The 22,363-nt window shown below is 40.0% G+C and overlaps 1 protein-coding gene across 1 annotated transcript; it reads right to left on the bottom strand.

Moving 5' to 3' along the window:
* Positions 1 to 19,117: 19,117 nt before the first annotated feature.
* On the bottom strand, positions 19,118 to 22,363 carry dusp1 (dual specificity phosphatase 1). The gene is made up of 4 exons (XM_005795384.3): positions 21,682 to 22,363; positions 21,347 to 21,492; positions 21,008 to 21,227; positions 19,118 to 20,360 (listed from the first exon to the last, which is right to left on the bottom strand). Exons 1-4 carry the CDS (start codon positions 22,088 to 22,090, stop codon positions 20,005 to 20,007), a joined length of 1,131 nt encoding a protein of 376 aa, XP_005795441.2. The 5' UTR covers positions 22,091 to 22,363; the 3' UTR covers positions 19,118 to 20,004.

A 22,363-nucleotide genomic window follows, 5' to 3' on the forward strand; every position in this document is an offset into this window, starting at 1 on the left:
TTCTGGATGTCTTAGTTGTGGCAAAACACAGAAGCAGAAGAACTCTGTAAAGGCGCAAAGCCTTTTCACAACCTTATACCTCAGTCTGCACTACAGCAAATGTGCCCAGCTTCTCTGTTATTGGGACCTGAAATTGAAAAAAAAAGCATTTGAAGAATCTCCAGTCTGTTTATAAGAACTGGCACCAGATAAAGTTAAAGGACAAAGTGAATCTCCTGCTGGAAGGAAGCCGTTTTGAAACTCAAGTCAAGACCTTCGTCACGTTCCACCAAAACACACAGCTCCAGACTGAAACCAAGAACAGCTGTTGGGAACACTGCAAAAAGAAATATTGGCCCACAAAAATAGGCCTAGCATTAAAATGTATGAAGTTAAGTTTTACACACTTAATCGATCATGAAATATTTGTTTAAAGAGAAGTAAAGCTTACAATTATAAAAGGGTGTTATCCTAAGCAATGGGTATATGTGAATATGGAAGGAGACTAATGGATGTAATTATGTTTTCATATTAATATTATAAAAAAGGATAAATGTTACTCAACCACAGTCCTTTGCTGGAGTTGTAAAGGCCTACTGTGCCATATTCACAATAATCCCGCTGGCTGTACAGCAGGAAGGCAGTGAATTTTTGTGGTCTGTATTAAACAACAAACCTATAGTTAAGAAAAACCCAATTAAGCTCGTCAACATCATTAGAATTTATGATACTGTTCAAAAGGAAGTAACTTCCCAAGCAATTTAAGGCTGGTCAGAATTTGCCTTGGGGCTCTCAAAGTTTGCAACCTCCAAATTGCTTCACTCTCAAATATTCAGCAGAAAAGCATCCAAAAACTCATTAGAGAAATGCGACTGGCTTTGGGGGAAGTGCTTAACATTAAATCTGGTTATGGGCTTTCACGTTTTTATTCTGTTTTTTGTGTTGTGTCTTTTTAATGTGTCTATTACACAAAATAACTTTGCACAAAAGTTAAAGAAGCAATTTATCAAGGTTAATGTTCCTGAAAAGTGGCAGATATTGGTCTTCTACTGTACTGTACTCTACTCCACTGTGCTTTTTATTTTAGACTTTTATCAAATCCCATGGCTGGTATCCATACAGTAGAGCCTTGTTTGGATCCTTTCCAAAGCTAAATATTACGTACATGTTGCTAGCGGTAACAAAATGTTTACAGACCGCAAGGTTGTGTGGTGATAGAGAGCTTGACTTCAAACGTTTTCATGACCCACTGAGGTCACAGAGGTTTATGACACAAAATGCCTTGGCTATTATTATGCCGTGCTATCACTGTAAGCTAAAAAAGACATCTAAGCACCCGTTCATGCTTGGACAAAGCGTCTGTGTGAGATTCAGCAGTTTCCACAAAGTGAAAGATGATCAAGAGCAGCAGCCGCCAGCTATTCTGCTCTATGCTTTTCGTCTGTATGTGCTTGGCTTGTACCTCATCTCTAAAGGAAAGACCATATAGGGAAAGCTGAGGAGTCCAGGTACCACATTGCATAAGAGAATACTTCCTTCCAGGGCTTGTTTTCTTTCCACTCAGAGACAGCTGGACAGACCATAGTATCCTGCCTGTAATTATTGCTAACTTGTCAAACTAAATTGCTGTGCTGTCTTTGCTTATCTTTTTGCAGTTTGGGAGAAAACACATGCTGATTGGCTCCAGATTTCCCACAGAGTTTAAACTGGATATGTGTTGGTCATCTGTTGCAGTCTGACCAGATGTAAATGTTTTTCACTTCTTTTTTTTAAAAACGTCAGTGTGTTTTTCACTGAAATTTTCTGTGATGCTGGAAGGTAAAGAACAAAATCAATTTTTTATCCAGGAATAGGTTGATACAGGTGTGTTTGGACATGTTGGCATGCCGGTATGTAACTGAGGTCCAGGGAGCTTTTTCCATCTCTGTGGACTCAAGGAGGCCAATCTTAATGAACAACTTAAACACTCAAGACAACCACATGCGGGGTCACCTAGTAGCATGTAAGCATGTAGGTGGTGAGATGTTTGACTATCCTCACCTCTGGTTCCTGTGCCCATTCCCAAATGTTGCGTGTAGACATTTAAGATTTTGGGTGAGGGCTCAGGGGATGAACTGGTTTTGCCTACTGACTGGCAAAGGGGTTGATGTGCCTGCCACTACCCCATCTTGCATTTTAAATGCACTATTTAACAACACGCATCAACACCACATAGTTGGTGGAGTTATCAATTTGAAATTCGGGGTTGGGGCCTGGAGGAAGACTGGACTATCTGTTCTGGGTTCGGAATGGGCTCCAGGTCTTTGGGGATGTTTGAAGGTGATGTCTTTCCAGGTTTTGAGGGGTCATTGGGATTTTAAGATTTCAGCTCCATGTTTCATTAACAGGTCCCTTTGGGGCTTTGAGTTCTGGAAGGTGGTCAAATGGGGGTGTGAGTCTAGTTACCAGAGTGTGTGTCTAGTTACCAGCGGTGTGTGGCCGCTGGTAACTACAGACAACTAGATGGGGAGTGTGGTTTTGCTATGGCGGTGAGGCTGCTTTGGTGTGTTGCACTGGCCTTCTATTTTTATATAGAAGGCCCACAACTTTCCTTAAGAAAGTTTTGTCTGTCATTCCTTCTGTTTAAAATTATAAACATTAACAAAATTAAAATTATAAAAAATTATAAACTCATCTTACTTATTGACTATGTTGCATCAAAATTTAAGATGCAGGATGGTTCTAAAGGACACATCAAGCAAATATATGAAGGGGTCAGCAATACTGCTGGGATTAGTCACTCGTGAATCTATTTTTTGACACTTTCACTTCTGTTTTCGGTTTTTCGACAAATGGTCCTAAAGTTACGATCAGATGATGAACAAAAAGTATAACAACTAGACTGTTTTTCAGCTTGCGCTCGTTTCTCATTTTTTTGCATTTTAATCTTCAACTTACAAGCTGGCTATGATTTTTCCGTCCTCTCAACATTTTCATCAGGAATGTTTCTCAAAATTCTGGGGCTGTTAAAGAAAAAAATAAATAATCCAAAGGGCTGTGCACACTTTTGCAGGGTTCTGAATTTGAACAATGATGAATCTATATTTTTTACCTTATGGTTTAAGGCAAACTATTAATTGTTTCTTTTTGAAAACATCACAGACCATCTCCCAACGTAGATAACCAACATAAAAATGTAGGATCACACTAAAGTGGACTCAGCGTCTCACAGCACTTCATCCTCTACTAGAGTGTACATCAAGAAGGACATCCAAACTATCACTTTGGAGAGCTATAAGTCAAGTCTGTTTTTCCAAAGCGCCAAGTCCATGAGTCACTCGAATTAAAAAGACATTCAGGCCTGTAGCAGAGCTGCATTACTCGGGCCAGTAATAACCTACTGTTTTTGTGTGTGTGTGTGTGTCAAGGACAATTTGAAGGCCTGCAGCTCTTTGAGCTTGTGCTTTAATGAAGGGGAACAGGTCAGCTCACTGTTTGAATGGGGAAACCTCGGTTAGATTTACTGAGCGGAGGTAATGTCGCTAGCTCGGTCACTGCATACTGGCATCTGTTACTGAATAAGTTATTTTCAGCAAAATGGCAATTCTGTTGCAACAATCTACCTGTCATTTCAGTCTGACAGATGCACAGTGCTGTTCGGCGTGCTGTCCCCACCACAGGAACTCTTTGTATGCATCTGTCTTCAGCCAGCTACAGTATTTCAGAACAAAGCAGCACCATGTAATAAAGCCATTGTTTATTCCTCTGCAAAGGGTCTCAGCTGAGGTGTACTCCCCGCCTGGTAATTAGAGACTGAGGGACGTTAGTTTCAGTCTACGTCTCCAGGGAGACAGTTGCCATCCATTCCCAGTTAGAGCAACATAAATCGGCCTCCTCGTATAACTACCGCATTAATACTACATCTCACCAAATTTGTATATTGCAAAAAAAAAAAAAAAAATGCAGTCTTCCCCATGACTGTGACTGCTGACTTGACAGATGTCCAGAAGACGGTCATCAATACCCTTCACAAGGAGAGTAAGCCATGAAAGGCAATTGCTGAAGAAGCTGTTTGTTCACAGAGTTCTGTATGCAAGTCTTTCAACAAAAAGTAAAACTGGAAGGAAGAAGTGTGGTCTGAAAAGGTTCCGCAAGCAACAGGGAAAACTGCAACCTTTAGAGGATTGTCTCTCAAATTCATTCCAGAAGCGCAACCATAGTCAGACGATTACTAAACACGGGCGGCAAATGTCGCATCCGACTTGTCAAGCCACTTCTGAACCAGAGACAACATCAGAGGGCTGAGCAGAAAAGACACTGGACTGCTGCGCAAGATCCAATGTCCTATTTTCAGGAAAAAATAAATTCTGCATTTCATTTGAAAAATCGAGGTCCCTGGTTCTGGAGGAAGAGTGGAGAGACACAGAATCCATGTTGTCTGAAGAGTGAAGCTTCCACAGTCAGTGATGGTTTGGGGTGCCATGTCATCTGCTGGTGTTGGTCCACTGTGTTTTCCAAAGTCCACAATCGATAGAGCTGTCTACCAGCAAATTCTAGAGCACTTCCCTCTGCTGATGAGCTGTATGGACACTCTACTTTGATTTTCCAGAAGGTGTCCACTCTGCTAAACGTCCCTAAAACTGGTTCACTGACTATGGTGTTCCTATTCATGATTGGCCAGCAAACTCCCATGGCTTGAACCCCGTAGAAAATCTATGGATTGTTGGCAAACCTTGATAATAGCAACTGGTCCATAACGCTTTTATATGAACTCTTTACCTCCTTCCATTTTGATTGTTATCACTGTAAACAGCTTTTAAACAGAGAACATTAACAGCTTACTATCTGATCAAAATCCATGTCGAACGACCTTACTGTCATGACTGATTTGCAAGCAGCCTGGCTGCACCAAAGAGCCAAGCTGCTTTTGTTTACTTATGATTTAGAAAAGTTTTGTTTTTGGTTGAACCATCTAAGGACCGGTGCTAAAATAAACAAAACTCTATACATTATCTTTAGGGTAAAAAAAAATCCTCTTTACAGAATTATAATCGTTTAAATTTTTTGTTCCTCCTCTGATTGCAAACGGAGACAGATGATTGATGAGGTTTACAAACGAGGCGGCCAAAATCACTCAGCGCAGATGTAATTCATTCGCAGTAAACTTGGGCTTTCTAATAAAAATATTTGGAGAAAAAGATGAAATCTTGATATGTATAACACAATAACCACTCCTAATGTGTGGCTTAGAAGATTTCATAACAAAATTATGGATTTTTGAATATGGTGTATTTGTTCTTTCCATAAATCTCACGCCATCTAGGAGGAGCAGTGCCGGCATAGGAAGTTAAATTGTACGTCTCGCACTATGACAGTCTAGCAAATGTGGGACATAGATGCCATCTACTATCTGACATCAAAACCAAATGCCTTGGATGGTCTCTGTAAGCCAGCTCTGAAAGCTGAGCTCATGACTCTGACAAGTTAAGATGTACAGCATGCAGCTTCAAACAGGTAAACAACTACACCCTGAAACAGGTAAGACATGGGAGATGATAGACAAGCATAGGTTTTGCAGGACCCTGTTGTCTGACTTGAACCAAGGAGACCTCAGGGTCAGTTTCACAGACACTCTGTTCACGTTTATCGTCTTTACTCTGCACTTACAAGCCAGCTTGTAAGTGTTTCCGTCCATCTGTGTCTCTTTTCCTGCTCTACATTTCCCACCACTGCCATTCGAACCAGTCCCGATCAACTTTTTGCCATAACTCCCAACAGCTGTACAGCATGAGGGCTTCATTATTTATTTTCGCTCCTCTTTAAAGCTAATCTCTGCCGCTCCTTCCAATTCCCTGACCTTCTTCTCCCTTCCCCAGCTCTCTTGTGGTGACTTTGGCCTGTGTCTTGTGGGAAACTTCTGCAGGGGGCCCTGCTTTCAGAGAGGCGACTGATATACTAAGAGTGCTGGGTGACGGACCTATTTCGGGAACTTGTAAATATGAGAACTTCTTTTCCTATCGTATATCTGATCCCCAAGAGGGTTATCTACAACAAGGAGCAATGTGCAGTAGCAAAAACAAAAGCGTGCTATCAATTTTGTTACAGCTTCCTTTTCTCGCCCAATATGGGAAATCAAATCTGGACCTTTGTTGATTTAACAGAACTGGGTTATGTTATGGGTTTGACCCAGCATAGAGATTGGTTAAACTTACAAAATAAATAAAAGAACTGAAAAGAATGGAAAAGGATAAGACATAACCTCTCTGACGATCAAATGTCAAAAAGAGGTAATGTTCCACATTTTTATCTGAAAACTATGAAATTTTGCATGTGTTAAAAATTGTAAGGCATAACATCAGAATAAAAATGAATGCACCTTCAGATCATTATCATTGCTATTAATATTATTTTTGCAGCAGTGGAAACAGTTATTGATTTTCAGTTTTGTCTCAATTTCATGTATTAACACTGTGTTGCAATGACACTGCAGGCTTTTTACTCAGGGTTGCAGTAAGCTGCCCCAAGCCTAATGCATTTTTTATGTACTATGTGAAATATTATCTGGCATTACAGCACAATTTTACAGTCATGGCATGTCTTATTTCACCCTGTGAAATGATTCAGATACTAAGGCGAATACTGTGCAAGAATAGAGATATTTAAACACAAACTTATGTTTGGTCAGTACAGGTAGATTTTTTTTTTCATCTGGACAAATTTACCAGCACCTGAATGGCGGTGTTATGAATATGGGTCATGAAATATTTAATCTGTCTCTCTAGTTATCCGCACTTTTAGGATTATATTAATTTTGATCTATATTCATGTGTCTTATTTACACCCTCTCTAAAATAAGTCTTTAGACCCTGAAATTGTCATAAATAAATTTGATGGAGGTAAATATTCGAGTTCCTTTCTTTAACTCAGAGAGACAAATTATTCTCGGACACGCATAGCATTTTCCTTTTCATAATAGGTTACACATATAAAATCATCTGAACTGTAATCAGAAGACTCCAGATGAATTTCTGCAAGCAGCACTTCCCTCGCCCCATCCTGTGTGTGACCTCACAGCTCAAACACAAGGGCCAAACTTTGCTAACACAAAGCCAAACATACGGTGGATGACCATCTCCTCTGAGAACTTTTAATACACCGACCAGCCCTCAAATGTTGGACGAGCAAAGAGGACACAATCACGTGAGAGGTGATGCCTCAAAGTAAAACACATCCTCATAATGCTGCATTCTGCACATCTGAAGGTTTACATTTGGACAATGGGTGTTTAAATTAAGACGATGCTTCATGACCTCATGCAGAAGAAGAAATGGTATAAGAAGCTGCTCATCTTGGCAACAATACCCAGTGAACTCATTTATTTACTGTGCTTGCCCAGTCAGCTCCTGAAGTAAGGAGCCCTCTTGTGGCCATATCTTATATTGTGTTTCGGGGGCGCCATCTATGGGACATCTATGGAACACCATAAAAATGTATTTGAGTCATCTGTCAGTCCCAGAATGATTCAATGCAATGTTTAGCTGTGTTATTTCAGAAAAACTTAAACAGATCACAGAGTTTACTTTGAGCTTAAAAAATACAGAAGATAAGCATGAATTTATTCTAAGATATTATATTATTTTGTTGTCATAAGTCAGTGAAAAATCACAAAGCACTGATACAAAAGAATTCCACAATTAAGGCTTTTTCTTAAAACCACAAAAAAAGTTCTTATATTGTAACTGTAAATTACAAAGGGCACCAACAACAGTAGAGACCAAAAAACACAGGAAAGGGGGAGAAACAGATAATAAAGGAAACTCCCAAAGTCTTGAAAAAATACGGCTCTTGCTTGTTTTATATTCTAGTGGATTATTTTGTTTCTTGACCAGTGACTTCCTTGGCTCTTCTCATACGCATTTGGTCTTTTTCTCATCAGTCTACAGGGGTCTGGGAAAGTTTTGACATGGCCTCTGCAACCCACTCCCAGCAACACAACTGCTGGGAGTGGGAGTTCAGCAGTGAGCGACAGGCATTTCCTCTCTGCCTTAAGGCCAAAATAACAAAGCTAAAGAAAGAATAGATGAGGTAGCTCAGCTCTGACACTATCAAGATTAAATATTCAAACTGGGAAGTGGATTTTAGCAGTTTTAGGTTGAAAACAATAGCACTGAAATGTAGAGATTCAGGACACAAAACATACAAGCAGATCTACAGTGAACTGGCTAAATATGCAGCATGAGGCACATAGTGCCATTTTATAGCACAATTAAGGAACATAAGTCGCTATAAAATGCTGTATATACCAAACATGCTTTAAAAGAAATTTGACTTCATAATTTGACACCTTGAAATTAGCCTCTGTCTCTTTAAGAAGCTGTTACTCCACCTTCAGAGTGTCATCACAACAAGTCCTTCCCATGATCCCATTTACAAACATTGTTGTAGACTGTATGATGTATGATGAGCTCAGCAGACTCGTGCTAAGTGTTGCTGCCACTAGCCTGGAGGAGCTGATTGGGGAAGTTGTGGGGGAGGGTTGCTCTGTGAGCTTGGATTGGAAACTGCAGTTCCAAGGAGGAGCTTTGAAGAAAAAGGCGGTTAGTGAGAACAACGGTGTAGGCATCCCCGAATGGTTGCCATGGAGATTAAAGGATTTCTCAAACATGAACGGAAGAATCAAAGCAGCATGTTTTAGATGAGGGAAAAACATTACAACATACAAATCTAAAAAAAAAAAGAAAATACATGATACCCCTTGTAAAATGAAAGCATCTTTATGTATTACAATGCCTCAGTAAAGCACAGAGTGAAGTTCAATATGTGACAACATTGCGTTCAGTGGTATTCCTGAGCTTAGGTTATCTTACAGAGAAGAAACAGCAGCGATCTCAGTCTGCAGATGTCGATCAAAAAACATCCCAACAAAATTGACAAAAGTTTATCAATTTAAAATTAAAAATTTTACTTCAATATGAGTTGAATTTCTTAAGTCAATTCATATTCTTATATAGTGCATCAATAAAGATTAAATTAAATTTCATTTATTTAATTACATAATTTGATTTCAGCTTGTAAATTTGACTATTTAAATGCTTGCAGTGAAATGACATTGCTATTTTTAAAACAGAGGAAGAAAGGTAAATAATGCACATTACCATCTGCGATGCCAGCAGGTTTCTTTTGTTTGTTGCAAAAAGGGAGTTTGTAGGAGCCAGCTGGAAACTTATAACTCGAAGACTCACAGCTTCCCATCGTGTGTCCTCTGGACAAATGTTTTGCTCCTAGTGTCAGCGTTTTCTGTCAGCGTTTTCTGTCTTCTGACGCCTGGTCTTCTAAAACACTGTTTGGTTTTCTTTTTGTTTCTAAAACTAATCCCGCCTGAAATTTGAAGGTGTGTAAACAGAGGCACGTGTCCATGGCTATTTGCCGTTTGTCCAATGAAATCCCACCTGAGAGGGGACAGACGTTGACACGTGTGTGTGTGTGTGTGTGGGTGTGTGCGCGTGTGTGTGTGTGTGTGTTTTTGTGTAGTTGATAAACACAGAGGACCGTTAAGCTTTCACATGGCCACAGTCTGCTGACCTGGGTAACAGGCCCACAATACAGCTTCTGAGAAGAAACATTAGTGGGCGTGAATAATAACAACCCTGTCCTTGAGAATTGAGTGGGATTTAGAAACTGTGATGTTTGGAGAGGAAAATTACCTGCATGGGACAGACAGACGGACAGACAGAGAGACAGAAGTATCATTAGGGATGCTTTTCTGCAGCAGAACCTGGATAAAGCTGAATCAGAACCGGACCCTTCAACACGACAACAACCCAAAACATAGCAGTAGGACTGGCTGAGAATTAAGAATGAAAAAATGTTCTGGTTCAAGTAAAATCCCAGATCTTAATCTGAGATTAAGATTATGTGACGTGATCTAAGACACGATGCAACGACGACGCATGCAAAACAGAAACCCTTTAAAAATGTTAAACTTACTGTAAACAACTTTGCTTTTCGGACGTAAATAAAGCAAGATTTGACATCAGTATGTGAATATTCTTAGCAAAGAAGTGAATATTAAATGAAATGCCCTTATTTCTCCTCAAGACTGTTGATATCAGTTCCCAAGTAAATATAATTTTATGCATCTCACATCACAAACAGTCTTTGAAGAGAGATTTGGCCTTATTGTAAGCTAGGCAAGCTAATCATTGTCTTTAGTAAATATGGATTGAATCAAGTGATGACATTTCCCTGAAGCAGCATGTTCACTGGAGGTCCTCTGCCAGCGCTGTTACTTATTAACAAAAAGGGCAATGTTTGAGCTTACTTCAGCAGTTTGTTTTAGCTGAAATTGCTGGGTTTTCATTATTGAATATTAGCCTAAATCAGTGCTTCTCAATTCCAGTCCTCAGGCCCCCCTGCTCTGCATGTTTTAGCTGTACCCCTATTTCAGAACAGCTGATCCAAATGATTGCATTACCTGTTCTGCAGCCATCAAGTACTGCAGAAGCCTGTTAATCACTCATAGATTCAATCCAGGTGTGTGGCAGCAGGGAAACACCTAAAACATGCAGGGCAGGGGGGCCTGAGGACCGGAATTGAGAAGCACTGGCCTAAATGTAAAATAAAATTAACATAGAAAAAATGACTTGTACCATTAAATATAGGCTAATTTGTAAATCTCCTGCTTCAATTCATGTCTGTTTGTGATTGGTGTCTGTTGATTTGTTTTTGGCAGCCGCGCGCCGATCGTTTCAAAATCTCTTTGGTGTCCTAATCTGGCTTTGAAACTTGGATCAAGTCTTTGTTTGAGATCGCTTGAAGCCAAGAATCAAATAAATAAATGCAGCTTACGCATTTTCACTTGTGTCGACATTTTTTTTAAGCAAGCAAAAGGGTTTTTAGCATTATTTTTAGGCTTTCTTTCTTCTTAATGTAGACCACACAACATATAGAGTGCTCTCCAGGAGATGGCGCTCACATATAATGTACTTGGGGGGGGGGAAAAAGAAGGTGAACTGACTTAAATGCTGTAAATCCTCTCAGGCAGAGAGAAATTGGGAAGAAAGGGGCCCCTCTGGAACGTACTAGAAAAAGGTTTAACATCTCTATTGAGAGGCACATTGTTTGAGTAAGATTTACCAAAAGATTTACTTTTATTTTGTTGTCAGATTTTAATAAATTAATTGAGAACAGATGCATGGAAGATGAAGACCACACAGTGCACTGTAAAATACTAAACACATCCTAAAAAGGGATTCGAAGATCTCTGCTAATATTTTAATCATTTTATCACTAAATTGCTTCAGGATGATACACCCTGATTAATGGACGGCCTTGATGATTCACGTTATACTGAACATGTGATCTTCAGTGATTCACGACTGGCTCATCCAGTGAATAACAGCGAAAATGAAGTGAAAACTGGCATCACCACATCAGACTTCATAATAGTTGCGTTGGTCATTTTTAAAACACGCAAACACCACGCGTACTGAGAAAACTGGAGAAAACTGCCGACCACACGAGTATAACCTGAACATTTTTGAAAAAGATAGACGGCAGATTATAAAACTAGATTAAACGCTGTCATGAACATGACACATGTTTCCTTTTAAACTGTTTTCTGCTTTTTGGCTTGTAACTCCGATCACCTTTTTAGGAGACAAACTATGTGCAACTATGTCTCAGAAATGTGCAACAGTAAACTCTTTTTGTATGCCCTGTGACGTTCAACGTTAAGTCATCTACTTACTGGGAATCAGATGTCTGTCAGACACAACAAAGAAGAATATAAGTTAAAAGTTGAATTCAGAAATTCAAAAGTAGGACAGAGCAAGTATGCACATACTTTGAATAACTATGGCGTACGGCTAATGACAGTCTACGTTTTATATCTTCACAAAATAAGAATTTTACATAATACAAAATACAAACATATTCCTGGTCTCGTAAAAAAAAAAAGACGTTTGTGTGTGTGTTAAACTCCATTTTGGGTTTCCATTAGCTGTAAGCATCATCTTATTTAAGTCATGAGGATTTCCGCAGCTGAACCCTTCTTTGTTAGCGTTTCAGAGATGGAGGTCCCGTGCTTTTCCTCAAGGCTTTTCTGAGGCATGATTTATGCTGTAGTGCCTCCATATTCACCCGAACACAAGACATAGCAGTCTTCCCTATTTTTATTCCTGTCATTAATCACTCTGAATTTTAGTCATCTATAGAATGTCTTTGTATGAAGTAGGGCAGTGGTTTAGTTACTTTCTTCCTTTCGTACTTTCTTCCTTTCTTTCTTTCTTCCTCTCTTTCTTTATTCTTTCTTTCTTTTCAGTATCTAGGTCAAGCCCAGTGAGTAAGTTGGTATAACCGGTCTTGGCGCTCATGAAAAGTTGTCTGTGAGCCAGAGAAAAACTCATATGCATCTGAGTTGTTGAAGGAATCAAATACATCTGTCGACAGCTTTGTTATTTATGTCTCCACATATGTTTACCCCACTGGGATGACATCATGTAGTCAAAGTTCAGTTGCTATAAGAAGACAGGATGCCACACATTCTTAGAATACTCCATACAGGATCTGACCTCTGCTTGTGAACACAACAGCGCGGCTGCAGCGAGTGGAAAATTACAGGCTCTGTTCAGACTGTGAGGAGTGAAGGAAGCTCTAAAAGGGTTCAGATGTTGTTGTTTTTTTATTGTCCTCCCAGCTGTTGCTTAAAAGTATGAGTTTTTACGATTGAAATGTGTTTGAGATTCCTATTATTACGATTCCTTTTTAGATTTACAGTGATGTCATTATTTGTATATCCTTCCTTTGGTTTTTTTTTTTCTTATCTTGTCACATTTAAATATTTCAGATCAGAGAGAAAATACTAACCTCGGAACAAAATGAACTTAGTAAATACAAAAGCAGTTTTAGATGGATGGTTTAATTAATTACAGAACAAAAACAAGCTACCCAAAGCAGCCTGATTAAATGCAGTGAGTCATTTATTCCACTGTTGGGGAGTTATAGTCCACTTGTCTGCAGGATTGTTTTAATGTAGCTACCTTTGATGGCCAGGAACAGTAGCATCTCAGTCACATTTAATCTTGAACATTTACTGGGTCACTGCGAACCCTTCTTTTGTGCCATTCATGGATGGATTGCCAATGTACTTGGATCATTCTGCTGCTCAACGCCAAGTGTGCTGGAGCTTAAGTTCCTATAGCTGATGTCGAGATACCCTCTTTCTGAACTTTTGGTGGATAGCAGATATGATGGTTCAATGAGTTGTGGCATCTCCTCTTAGAGTAGCAAAGACCATCAAACTACCACCACCATACTTTTCTGTGTGAATATTATATTTTTCTGTAAAGTTGTGTTTGCTTTACGCTAGTGCAACAGGACGCGCACCTGCCAAAACCTTCAGGATCATCCCGATGGCTTACTTTTGGCAGTTTTGAGACGGGCCTTTGTGTTTTCTGCTGCCGCCAGTGGTTTTTGCCTTTAAACTTTCACGTAGAGCCAGGTTGGCCTGGAAAGCTTTAAAAAAAAATTATTTTCCTCAAAAAGCCGAATTTGTTATCTTTACTTGATCACAGAATTTGAAGATTTGTTGCAGTTAAGTTTAACAAAGGTTCAAATAGTGTTTTGTTTTTTTTGTTTTTTTGTGCACGGCTAAAATACCTTTTTACAACGAGGCATGACAAATGCGACTTATCAGGCCTCACCATCACAAACAATGGCTGATCTGATAGGAACCGTGCTCACCCTTAGAGCGGACGTATTTTTTCTGGCACCATTGTCTCACATTCCTGGCCAGAGTGTTAAAGGAAGGTGAGCCCAGCTAGAAAGGAACGGGTCACTTCACTGCTGCCACATGTAATCTCTCAACATTCCTGAAACTAATCTTTGGTTATCGTCCCCATAGATCTGCCCTTATTGCTGCTCCTGTCACGCAACTGCAGCTTGTCCAACTTCTTGAAGCAGGGCCCAGAATATTATCAATCCAAGCAGCTCTTTATTGAAGTCACAACGTCTGTAGTTCTCTTCTGCCAAAGTTTTAATTGACAGCTTGTGGTTTTGAAGCAGTTCCAAAGGATGGTTTGGAAATGTGGGGCAACAGGCCTCAGGTGTTGATCTGAAGATGATAACAGGCCATCGCAGAGTTTTAGAGGCTTCTTTGGCTCTGGATGTCACAGAGGCCTTCCCCCGTCACTGGCACAATCCTCTTACAGATTTACTCCCCGTGCGTACTCCTGTATGACATCAATCCGGGGATTAAATCTTCCCACTCAGGATGTGTGTTAAGCTTAATCCAGTTTGAGGGTAATAATGTAGAGCAGAGGTGTAATTACCCAGTGTCTCTCAGTAAAATCACACTGAAAAAGACAGAATGTTATTCTAGTATTGCAACCAAAAAGATCTCAATACGCATGTTTAGAAAGTCATGTGCATGCCGAGACAAAATTGTCAACACCTTTTCTCTTTTTTTTCACTTTTTATTACAGTAGAAATATAAGTGCACTGTATTTTGGGGGGATTTTATGCAACCAACTTATACAACGTAGCAAATGACTGTGGAGTAGAAGCAATATGATACATGGTAGCAAAATACGTTAGAAGTTTACAGCAGAGTTGGGTTATGAAGCTACAAGCTTTGAACATCTCAATATATCATCCAAAACGGGAAAACTTATGACACATCAACCCTTCCGAGACACCTAAACTCACCGGACGGACATGGAGAGCATTAATCAGAGAAGTAGCCAAAAGGCCATTTGTAAGTTTAGAGGAGCTGCAGAGTTCAGCTCATGTAGGATGATCTGTCAAAAGGACAGCTGTTAATCATGCCCTCCACAAATACAACTTTTAAGAAAGAGTGGAGACTGGGAAAGGTGGGTCTACTTCTGCCTAAAAATCTCTTCAGATTTTTATATGCAAATATTTTTGAAATCACTTGGTATTCATTTTAATTTAAACACAAACATTTTTGTCATAAAATGCCAAATGGCTCTTTTTTTATTCTGAGCATTACTATTCTCACACAGTTTCTGTTCCCACGCCCACAAGAAAAGAAAATTGGAAAATAGCCATATTTTTTTTTCATCTGACTGAGATGTGTTGACAGATGAAAATAGCAGGAAGACTAAAGATGGCCGATTAACCAAACACAACAAGGAAATAAACACTGACTGTAAATGACGCTCTTCGGCATGAGGTGACTTTTAGGTGCAGAAACCACAGTGTCACAGTCGTTTGAGAACCAGAGCTGATTTGCTTGAGCTGCATTATTATCTTGCCTCTACATGCTGCTTTGGTTGTTTACTCTAAGGTGTGGGTGTATGTTGTGGTCAGCATGGCAAAAGTTAGATCCACCCCACCATAAGGCTTATGATAATAATATCTTTTGGCTGCTAATATGCAGTTGCTTCCAAATGTAGCTACACAACTTCAGCTTTTACACATTTTGTCACATTATAGCTTTATTTGTAGAAATTGGTACATTATCTTCACATTTTTCTATAAATAAAGATGTGAACAACCTGACATTCATTTGCCTGCAGCTCTACTGGAGTCAACATTTTGAACAACCACATTTTGCTTCAAATACAACCGGGTGTGTCTTCTCTACGTTTTCTTCTGCAAATTAGCTCAAACTGAATCAGATATAATGAGAAGTGAGTCATGCCACAGATAATTAACAGGGACCTAGGTCTAGGCTTTGACTGAACCATTGTGGTCCATGAACACACTTTATCCTAATCTCATTTTAAAGTGTCTGTTTTAGAATGCAATGGTTTAGATTGGGGCTTCCCAAAGTGCAGCACAGGCTGATTTTGTGTGGCTCCAACTGCAATTAAAAGCAATTTGGTCCTGCAGCGCAGGTGGTTGATGCAGGTGGAGAATTTTTAATTTGGGAACTGAAATTAAAATCTTTTTACAATAGAAAATGTTACATATGTCAAGAAATTAGCCTTTTAATAAGCATGTTTTTTCTATTCTTTTGAAATTTCTTATTGAAGATGCCCACATCCATGTTGGTGCAGCCAAACCTGCTTTGACTTATTTTATTAATGTTAGTAACCTTTTTTGGAAAGAGTGACCTAATGCTTGTATTATTGCATAGAACAGACATTTCTTTCTATAACTTTTTTTTTCAGTTGAGCCCAAAAAAATAGATTTCTTTCTTTTTTTAAAAAATGCAAACAGGCAATCTGGTACAACTACAAAAGAATCTGACTATTTTATTTATTTTTTTATTAAAATATTGAATGTACAGTTCATAATCTGTACATTTTTGGTGATTCTTTTACTATATTTTTTGGCTTGAGGGCTTTTGACTTGACTTGACTTGACAAAAACGTTTGTACACCACTGTTTTAAATAAAAGCTTATAACCAAACAAAAGTCCAGATCTAACTTCAGAGTCTATCCGGTGAAGAGTTGGATGTTTTGTGAACAAGGATGACCACAAATTTGAGTCTCTTGATGTGCAAAACTGGTGCAACCACTGTAACTTAATGCATTCTACAAACTATCGATTCAAGTGGTTGAATGCACATTTTTCAGGTATTTATTTGTCATATTTTGTTAACATGTCTTTCCTTTCACTCATGTTAGTCTATTACAAAAAATCCAAATAAAGTGTGTGACTGTAATGTAACAATATATGAAAAGTTTAATTCTAATACATAATTAGCAAGATACTGCAACTACAACATTTTCCCAACATGCAGCATTAGCATCTCTGTTTGCAGGAGCAGTAAGACATTCAGTTGCTGTGCATAGGGAAAATATTCACGCCGCTTCACTTTTTCCACATTTTGTTAAGTTACAATCTTATTCCAAATTGTTTTTAATTATTCTCTTCCCACAGGATTCTACCAATGAACTTTGTGCCATTACAACAACGTTGAGGGGGAAAAAAGCTTTTGAATGTTTTGTAAAATTATTAAAAATAGGAAACCTTCCCAAGTCAAGTCTAATTGACTGAATTCACACCACAGGTAGACTCCATTTAGTCTGTAGAAACATCTGAAGGACAAGCAGTGGAAACATGTCAATTTTGAATGATATGGCTGAAAGGCTGCGACTACTTAACACAAATGGGATTTCTTTTTTACTATTTTTAATAAATTCACCCCCCCAAAACAATCCGTATTGTCATTACAGGGTATTTGTGTGTAGAATGTTGACGGAAGAGCTTAATTTCTTACAATTTGGAATAAGGTTTTCACATGACTATGAGGAAAAAGTGAAGCGCTGTGAATAATTTCTGAATGCGCTCTATGTGAATTTTTGCAGTCATTGCTGCACATTAAATGTGTGGTTGGGTTTCTCTTTCAGTCGTGTATGTCGTGTCGGACAGATAAGGTAACTATTGTGCACGAAGGATTATTTCAGCTGAATCCTCATTGAACAGGAACCTGCTGTTCCTGTTCTGTGAGACAGATACAGATGGGACAACAACCAAACAAACAACCTGGTAGAAACAAACATAGAAAGGATTGGTTGTTACGCTCTTTGAAATTGTCTCGCTGACAACAGAGTCTGTCACATACACGAGAAACGCTAACATCAGATCATAAAGCATCCCTAATGACTTTCACACAAACTTCTGCCAACTTCTTAAAGCAGGAAATCTAAAGACACAAAGGCAGCAGGAGGAGTGGAAGGGGGGCTGGAGGACGGAGAATCAAGGGGTGGAGGGGGACACATATGTCACCAAAGCTACAGATTGTCTGGGGAGCTGAAAAAGTCCTTTGTCAGGGAGCATCTCGTTACAGTCGACAACAAATGTTTCTGGTAATCTGATTATGTATTCATGTTGAAATTGATTTTTTTTTTCTCCCTCAAATTAGACTCTCAGCAAAGAGTTGTTTCGCTTAAAAGTCGTATCGTTTCTGAGGAGTGTGAAATTCATTTATTTTAAATGTCATACCACACGGCAGGTCACAGCCAAATCATTTTAGCTAATTTGTAACCCAAGCACACTGCTCTCCCTTTCACATTCACTGAGCCCCAACCTCCTCCGTAACGTGTGGAAGCAGAGGACACAAGCCGGTGCTTGACTGAGCCCTGAATGCTCTTTGGTTGTCACACTTTTCCCAAACGCCTTGCAGCTGCCTCCATTGTGGCCCGCAGAAGGACAGAGGCAGGGAGGCGAGGGGAGCGTCGAGGGGGTTGCTTAGCTGATTTTTTGAGCCTCCTGCTGTTGCCCCGGACTCAGATGGGTTCACAGAGACGGAGTGTGGCCCAAACAATGGCTGACACCATGACATCATGCCTCTTATTTTGGTGAAATCCTCATGCAGATATTTGATGGGATTCCATCGCATCAACAGGGAGCAGAGGTACAAAAAGGAAGTTTTGGCCTCCTCTCTGTCTTTGTAGGCATTGAAGAAAACTCTTTGTTGTGCAACAGGTTTTACGTATAAATAAACCTCTACATAAATTGTTGTTAGTTGGAGCCTTATTTTTGTAATGCTGTCAACAAACACCATATGAAATAAGGAGGTTGAATTTGAAGTAGCAATGTTATATTATAATATAATTACGAAGTGAAAAAAATAAATCTAACCTTTCATTTTAGTAAATAAGAATGAAAAATCAGACTTGAGAAAAAATTATTAGGCGTTCCACAACTAAAACATTTTTAAAGCTTTTTTGGGATTTGTATCTTTGTAGTTTTTATTTCCTTTGGGTACAAATGTGGTTTTAACACAAAGGGCAAAAAACCTTTATTTGGCAGTCACTAGTGTCCTGTTTCCTTAAGCTTTAAATGTAACGTGACATACAGGTCCATCTCTTTTAGCCGTCCCTTAAAATGAAAAGGACAAAATAACATCCCATTCAAGTAATAAACTCAGGTTAACATCCCATTTAAGTGATAAACTTCTGAATAGTAATCCATGGCTTCCTGGAGTTTTGATGTGACACAAAAGAGAATTATCTTAGCTGCTCGTAAAAATGGGGAAGACAACGTGAAGTCTTTGCTTATTTTTTAGCTTTCTTTGTATCTGTAGTTTTACTGTTAAATGATGAGGCATGAAAGTTATGTGAGGTTCAATCGACAAGACAAGTTTTGTTTCACAATAAATTTAAGATATTTTTTAAATGGAGATCTTAAGAAAAACATCTATGCAGTATGTAATCTGTAATAAAAGAGACACGAGAGAACATCTTCAACTGAGTACAAAAACTCAATGAGATTTATTGAACATATATAAAAAACTCTTTGACAAACATTTGTAAAAATAGCTGTTATAAAGAAATATATTAATTTATTTAATAAATATGTCAGAACACGGTCAAACAGACCAATTGGTCCCCCCAGTTTTAGTAGTTTTTGGGGTTCCGTCGCATCGCTGCAGTACACAGTACAAAAACATGAGGTATTTCAAAGTCGGTTTACCCAACACGTCGTGATCGTCAGTGATATCGAGGAAGGCAACATACAAAAAAAAAGAAGAAGAAAAACACAAAAGGAAAAAGTTTTGTAATCTAATTATAAACCTGTTCCAAAACCAAACAGGTAGATTCTATGACACACCTACTAATAAAATGAGTTACATTCATTTCTAATCATATGCTTTACAGTGCAATGGGTTTGCATTGCCTCTTTAACAAGTGAAAAGATTCGAGAGGTTTAAAAAAGCGTTCCTGAGATAACTGATAGCCCTCTCAGTTTTGTTTAAAATGATTGTGATTATCAAAAGCAGTTGCCTTCATCAAAATAAGAAATCAGTCTTTTAAAGAAAGAATACTCAGAACTTCTTCTTCTTTAGCGTCTCCCAACTGGGGATGGTTTTCACATTAAGGACGTGAAGCGTGAATACTGCCTGATGGTAGTCGTTAAAGCTCGCTCTGAAATGATGAGGTCAAGCTATAAAGGATTGGCCAGCAGAGTCAAGTTAACTGGCCCAAAGCTACAGCACCCATTCCGTCTGGTGACACCAGCATCACCATAAGCGGACAAATGGATCAGAGCCACTTAATGTGAAGTGCTCCATGCGGAGTCACTTGGTATTTTGAGTCCAAACAAAGTCTGTTTTTTTGATGGGACCTCTGTCAGCAGCTGGGGGAGGTCGTGATGGGACTGTGGCGGAAGGCGAGCTGACCGGACGAAGCGTGAACCGGGATGGAGACGGGGAAGTTGAACACGGTACTGCTTTTGCTGATTGCCGGGCTTCCTGCCTCCGAGGAGCAAGTAGAGGAGGCCAGGACCTGGGACTCGAACTGGAGGAGCTGACCCATGAAGCTGAAGTTGGGGGAGATGATGCTGCGGCGCTGCTTGACGAACTCAAAGGCCTCGTCCAGCTTCACACGGTTGGTGCGCATGAGGTAGGCGAGGCAGATGGTGGCAGAGCGGGAGATGCCGGCCTGACAATGCACGAACACGCGACCCCCGTTGTTTCTCACCGAATCTGGTTGAAGAGAAAAAAAAAAAAGAGAGAAGAAAATTAGAATCACCGCAAAACAGCCAAAGGTGATTACACACAAATGGACAAGACTACATTATTAACAGGAAACGAGGACAAAAACGCCTTTGCAGCACTTTCAGTTTCTTTTTAAATGCGCTCATTAGCAAAGAGGAACACAGTTAATAGCTTTGCAGGGTGTGAACCAGTGGGGGTTACTCCCAAAGGAGGCGTAATGAATGGACAAAAGAGGGGAACAGACCCCTGCTGGGGGTATTGAAGTGGCAGGAAGGCTGACAGTGAGTGAAGAGAAATTGCCCTTTGTTCAGTCAGAACAAAAAGTGCTCTGAAGGGGGGAATCTATTCAAGCACAGCCAGCCCGAAACTGCAAAACTAGTTTGGGGCTGCTGCTTTGCAAGTCATTATATATAAAAAAAAAAGGACATCCCTCTTTCTACGCCTCAGGGGTGGCAATGATGTAACCGCCATTGTGCTGGAGTAGGGAGCCAGCTGGTTGGGTTTTGGAGGGAACTTTTGACGATTTCAAATCAAGCGAATCAAGGGTAAAGAAAAGGGGGAGAACAGAGGATGGGGCAGGCTGGGTGTTTGTTGTGCTAACTACTGAGGAACTAGTTAGCAAAACCTGCACTCACCAATAAACTCTATCGCCTCGTTGAACCAGGAGCTGATGTCGGCTTTGTGGTTGTCCTCCACCGGGATGCTTTTGTACAGAAAGGAGTCCTCGAAGTGGTTGGGACAGTTGGAGGAGACGTTGATCAGGGCAGTGATCCCGAGCATGTCCAGCATGTCTTTTCTAGAAGCGTGGTAAGCACTGCCAAGATACAGGAACGGCAGAATCTCCACAGGACCACCCTGAATTAGAACAGAGAAATAAGCAAACCGTAAGTCACCTCCATAACAGTAAAACGGGAAGTAGGAGGAAGGGGAATGAGATTTTCTTTAAAAAAAGATTTTCTTAAAAAAGTGCAAACCTGATCATATAGAGGTGTGTTGCAGGGACTGCAGTTTGGGTCTGCACTCTCTGGATTTCTGGCACTCAGTGATAAGCTGAGCCCTTGAGGAGGGGAAGCTTTGGTGCACATCTCTGGATACTCAGAGGAAAAACTGTCAAATCCACCTGGAAAAAAAACCCATCATTAAAATCTGAAGCTTAACACAAAGGCACATGCTTTTATTTATGAGTGACAACTGTTCATGCAGGCTATTTCCGAGCTCTGTTTACAACAAGAGCAGCTGGTATGGTGACAGCTGCACTTCCTAACACTAAAGCGCCTGATTGTGTTCCTAACCCGCAGCATCTTCTTACCTTGGAGAATAAACACGCTGATTCCACAGGGGCTGCGGCAGAGCGCATTGACAGCCAGCATCAGCGTCCCGTCCTTCTTAGCCTGGCCCAGGTCTGTGCTCCGTTCGTCCAGCAGCACCACGGACTGGTACTCCCCGGACAGGAGCCGGTTCCTGGTGTCCTCGTTGGGCACGATGTGCTCCAGCCCCAGCCCGCCCCTCGCCCTCCTCCGGACTATGGTGCTAAAACGCACATTGGTGGAGCCGGAGATGTGAGAGGCGTTGAAGGAGAGAAAGGAGCGGCAGTCCAGCACCAGGCACCCCGGGACGTCGCCCTCCACTAGAGAACGGAGGGTCGCGCAGTTGATGGTGGGAACTTCCATTATCACCATAGTAGTACAGCGGGTTATGAGTGTCAAATCCAAATACATACAGGTTCAACGGCAGCAATATTCAAGCTCAGAGTTACAGAAATAATATTTTGTTCTTTGGAGTGAGTCCTTTGTTCCGGTTAGTTTCTATGTAAAAAGTAAAAAATAAAAAAAATGACGGTGAAGCTCGAAAGAAAGAAAGGAGAAAAAAAAATGTTTTAAAGTTGACTTTGGTGTTCCGATTCTTCCTTGTGTAGTTCCGGGTAGTTTAGTTCCTTATTGACCGAGTTTAAATATTTAACGTCTCAGAGTCTGACTTCTGCCTCAGAGCCG

Source organism: Xiphophorus maculatus, chromosome 23 (genome assembly GCF_002775205.1).
Source record: "Xiphophorus maculatus strain JP 163 A chromosome 23, X_maculatus-5.0-male, whole genome shotgun sequence".
Lineage (NCBI taxonomy): Eukaryota > Metazoa > Chordata > Actinopteri > Cyprinodontiformes > Poeciliidae > Xiphophorus > Xiphophorus maculatus.

Bases quoted from the DNA above. Each gene is read 5' to 3' on its own strand.
- dusp1 (XM_005795384.3), bottom strand. From the start codon at position 22,090: ATGTATTTGGATTTGACACTCATAACCCGCTGTACTACTATGGTGATA. The intron at 21,493-21,681 runs GTAAGAAGATGC...TTTTTTTTCCAG, and splicing joins CAGCGTGTTTATTCTCCAAG to GTGGATTTGACAGTTTTTCC. The intron at 21,228-21,346 runs GTTTGCACTTTT...GTTCTAATTCAG, and splicing joins ACACACCTCTATATGATCAG to GGTGGTCCTGTGGAGATTCT.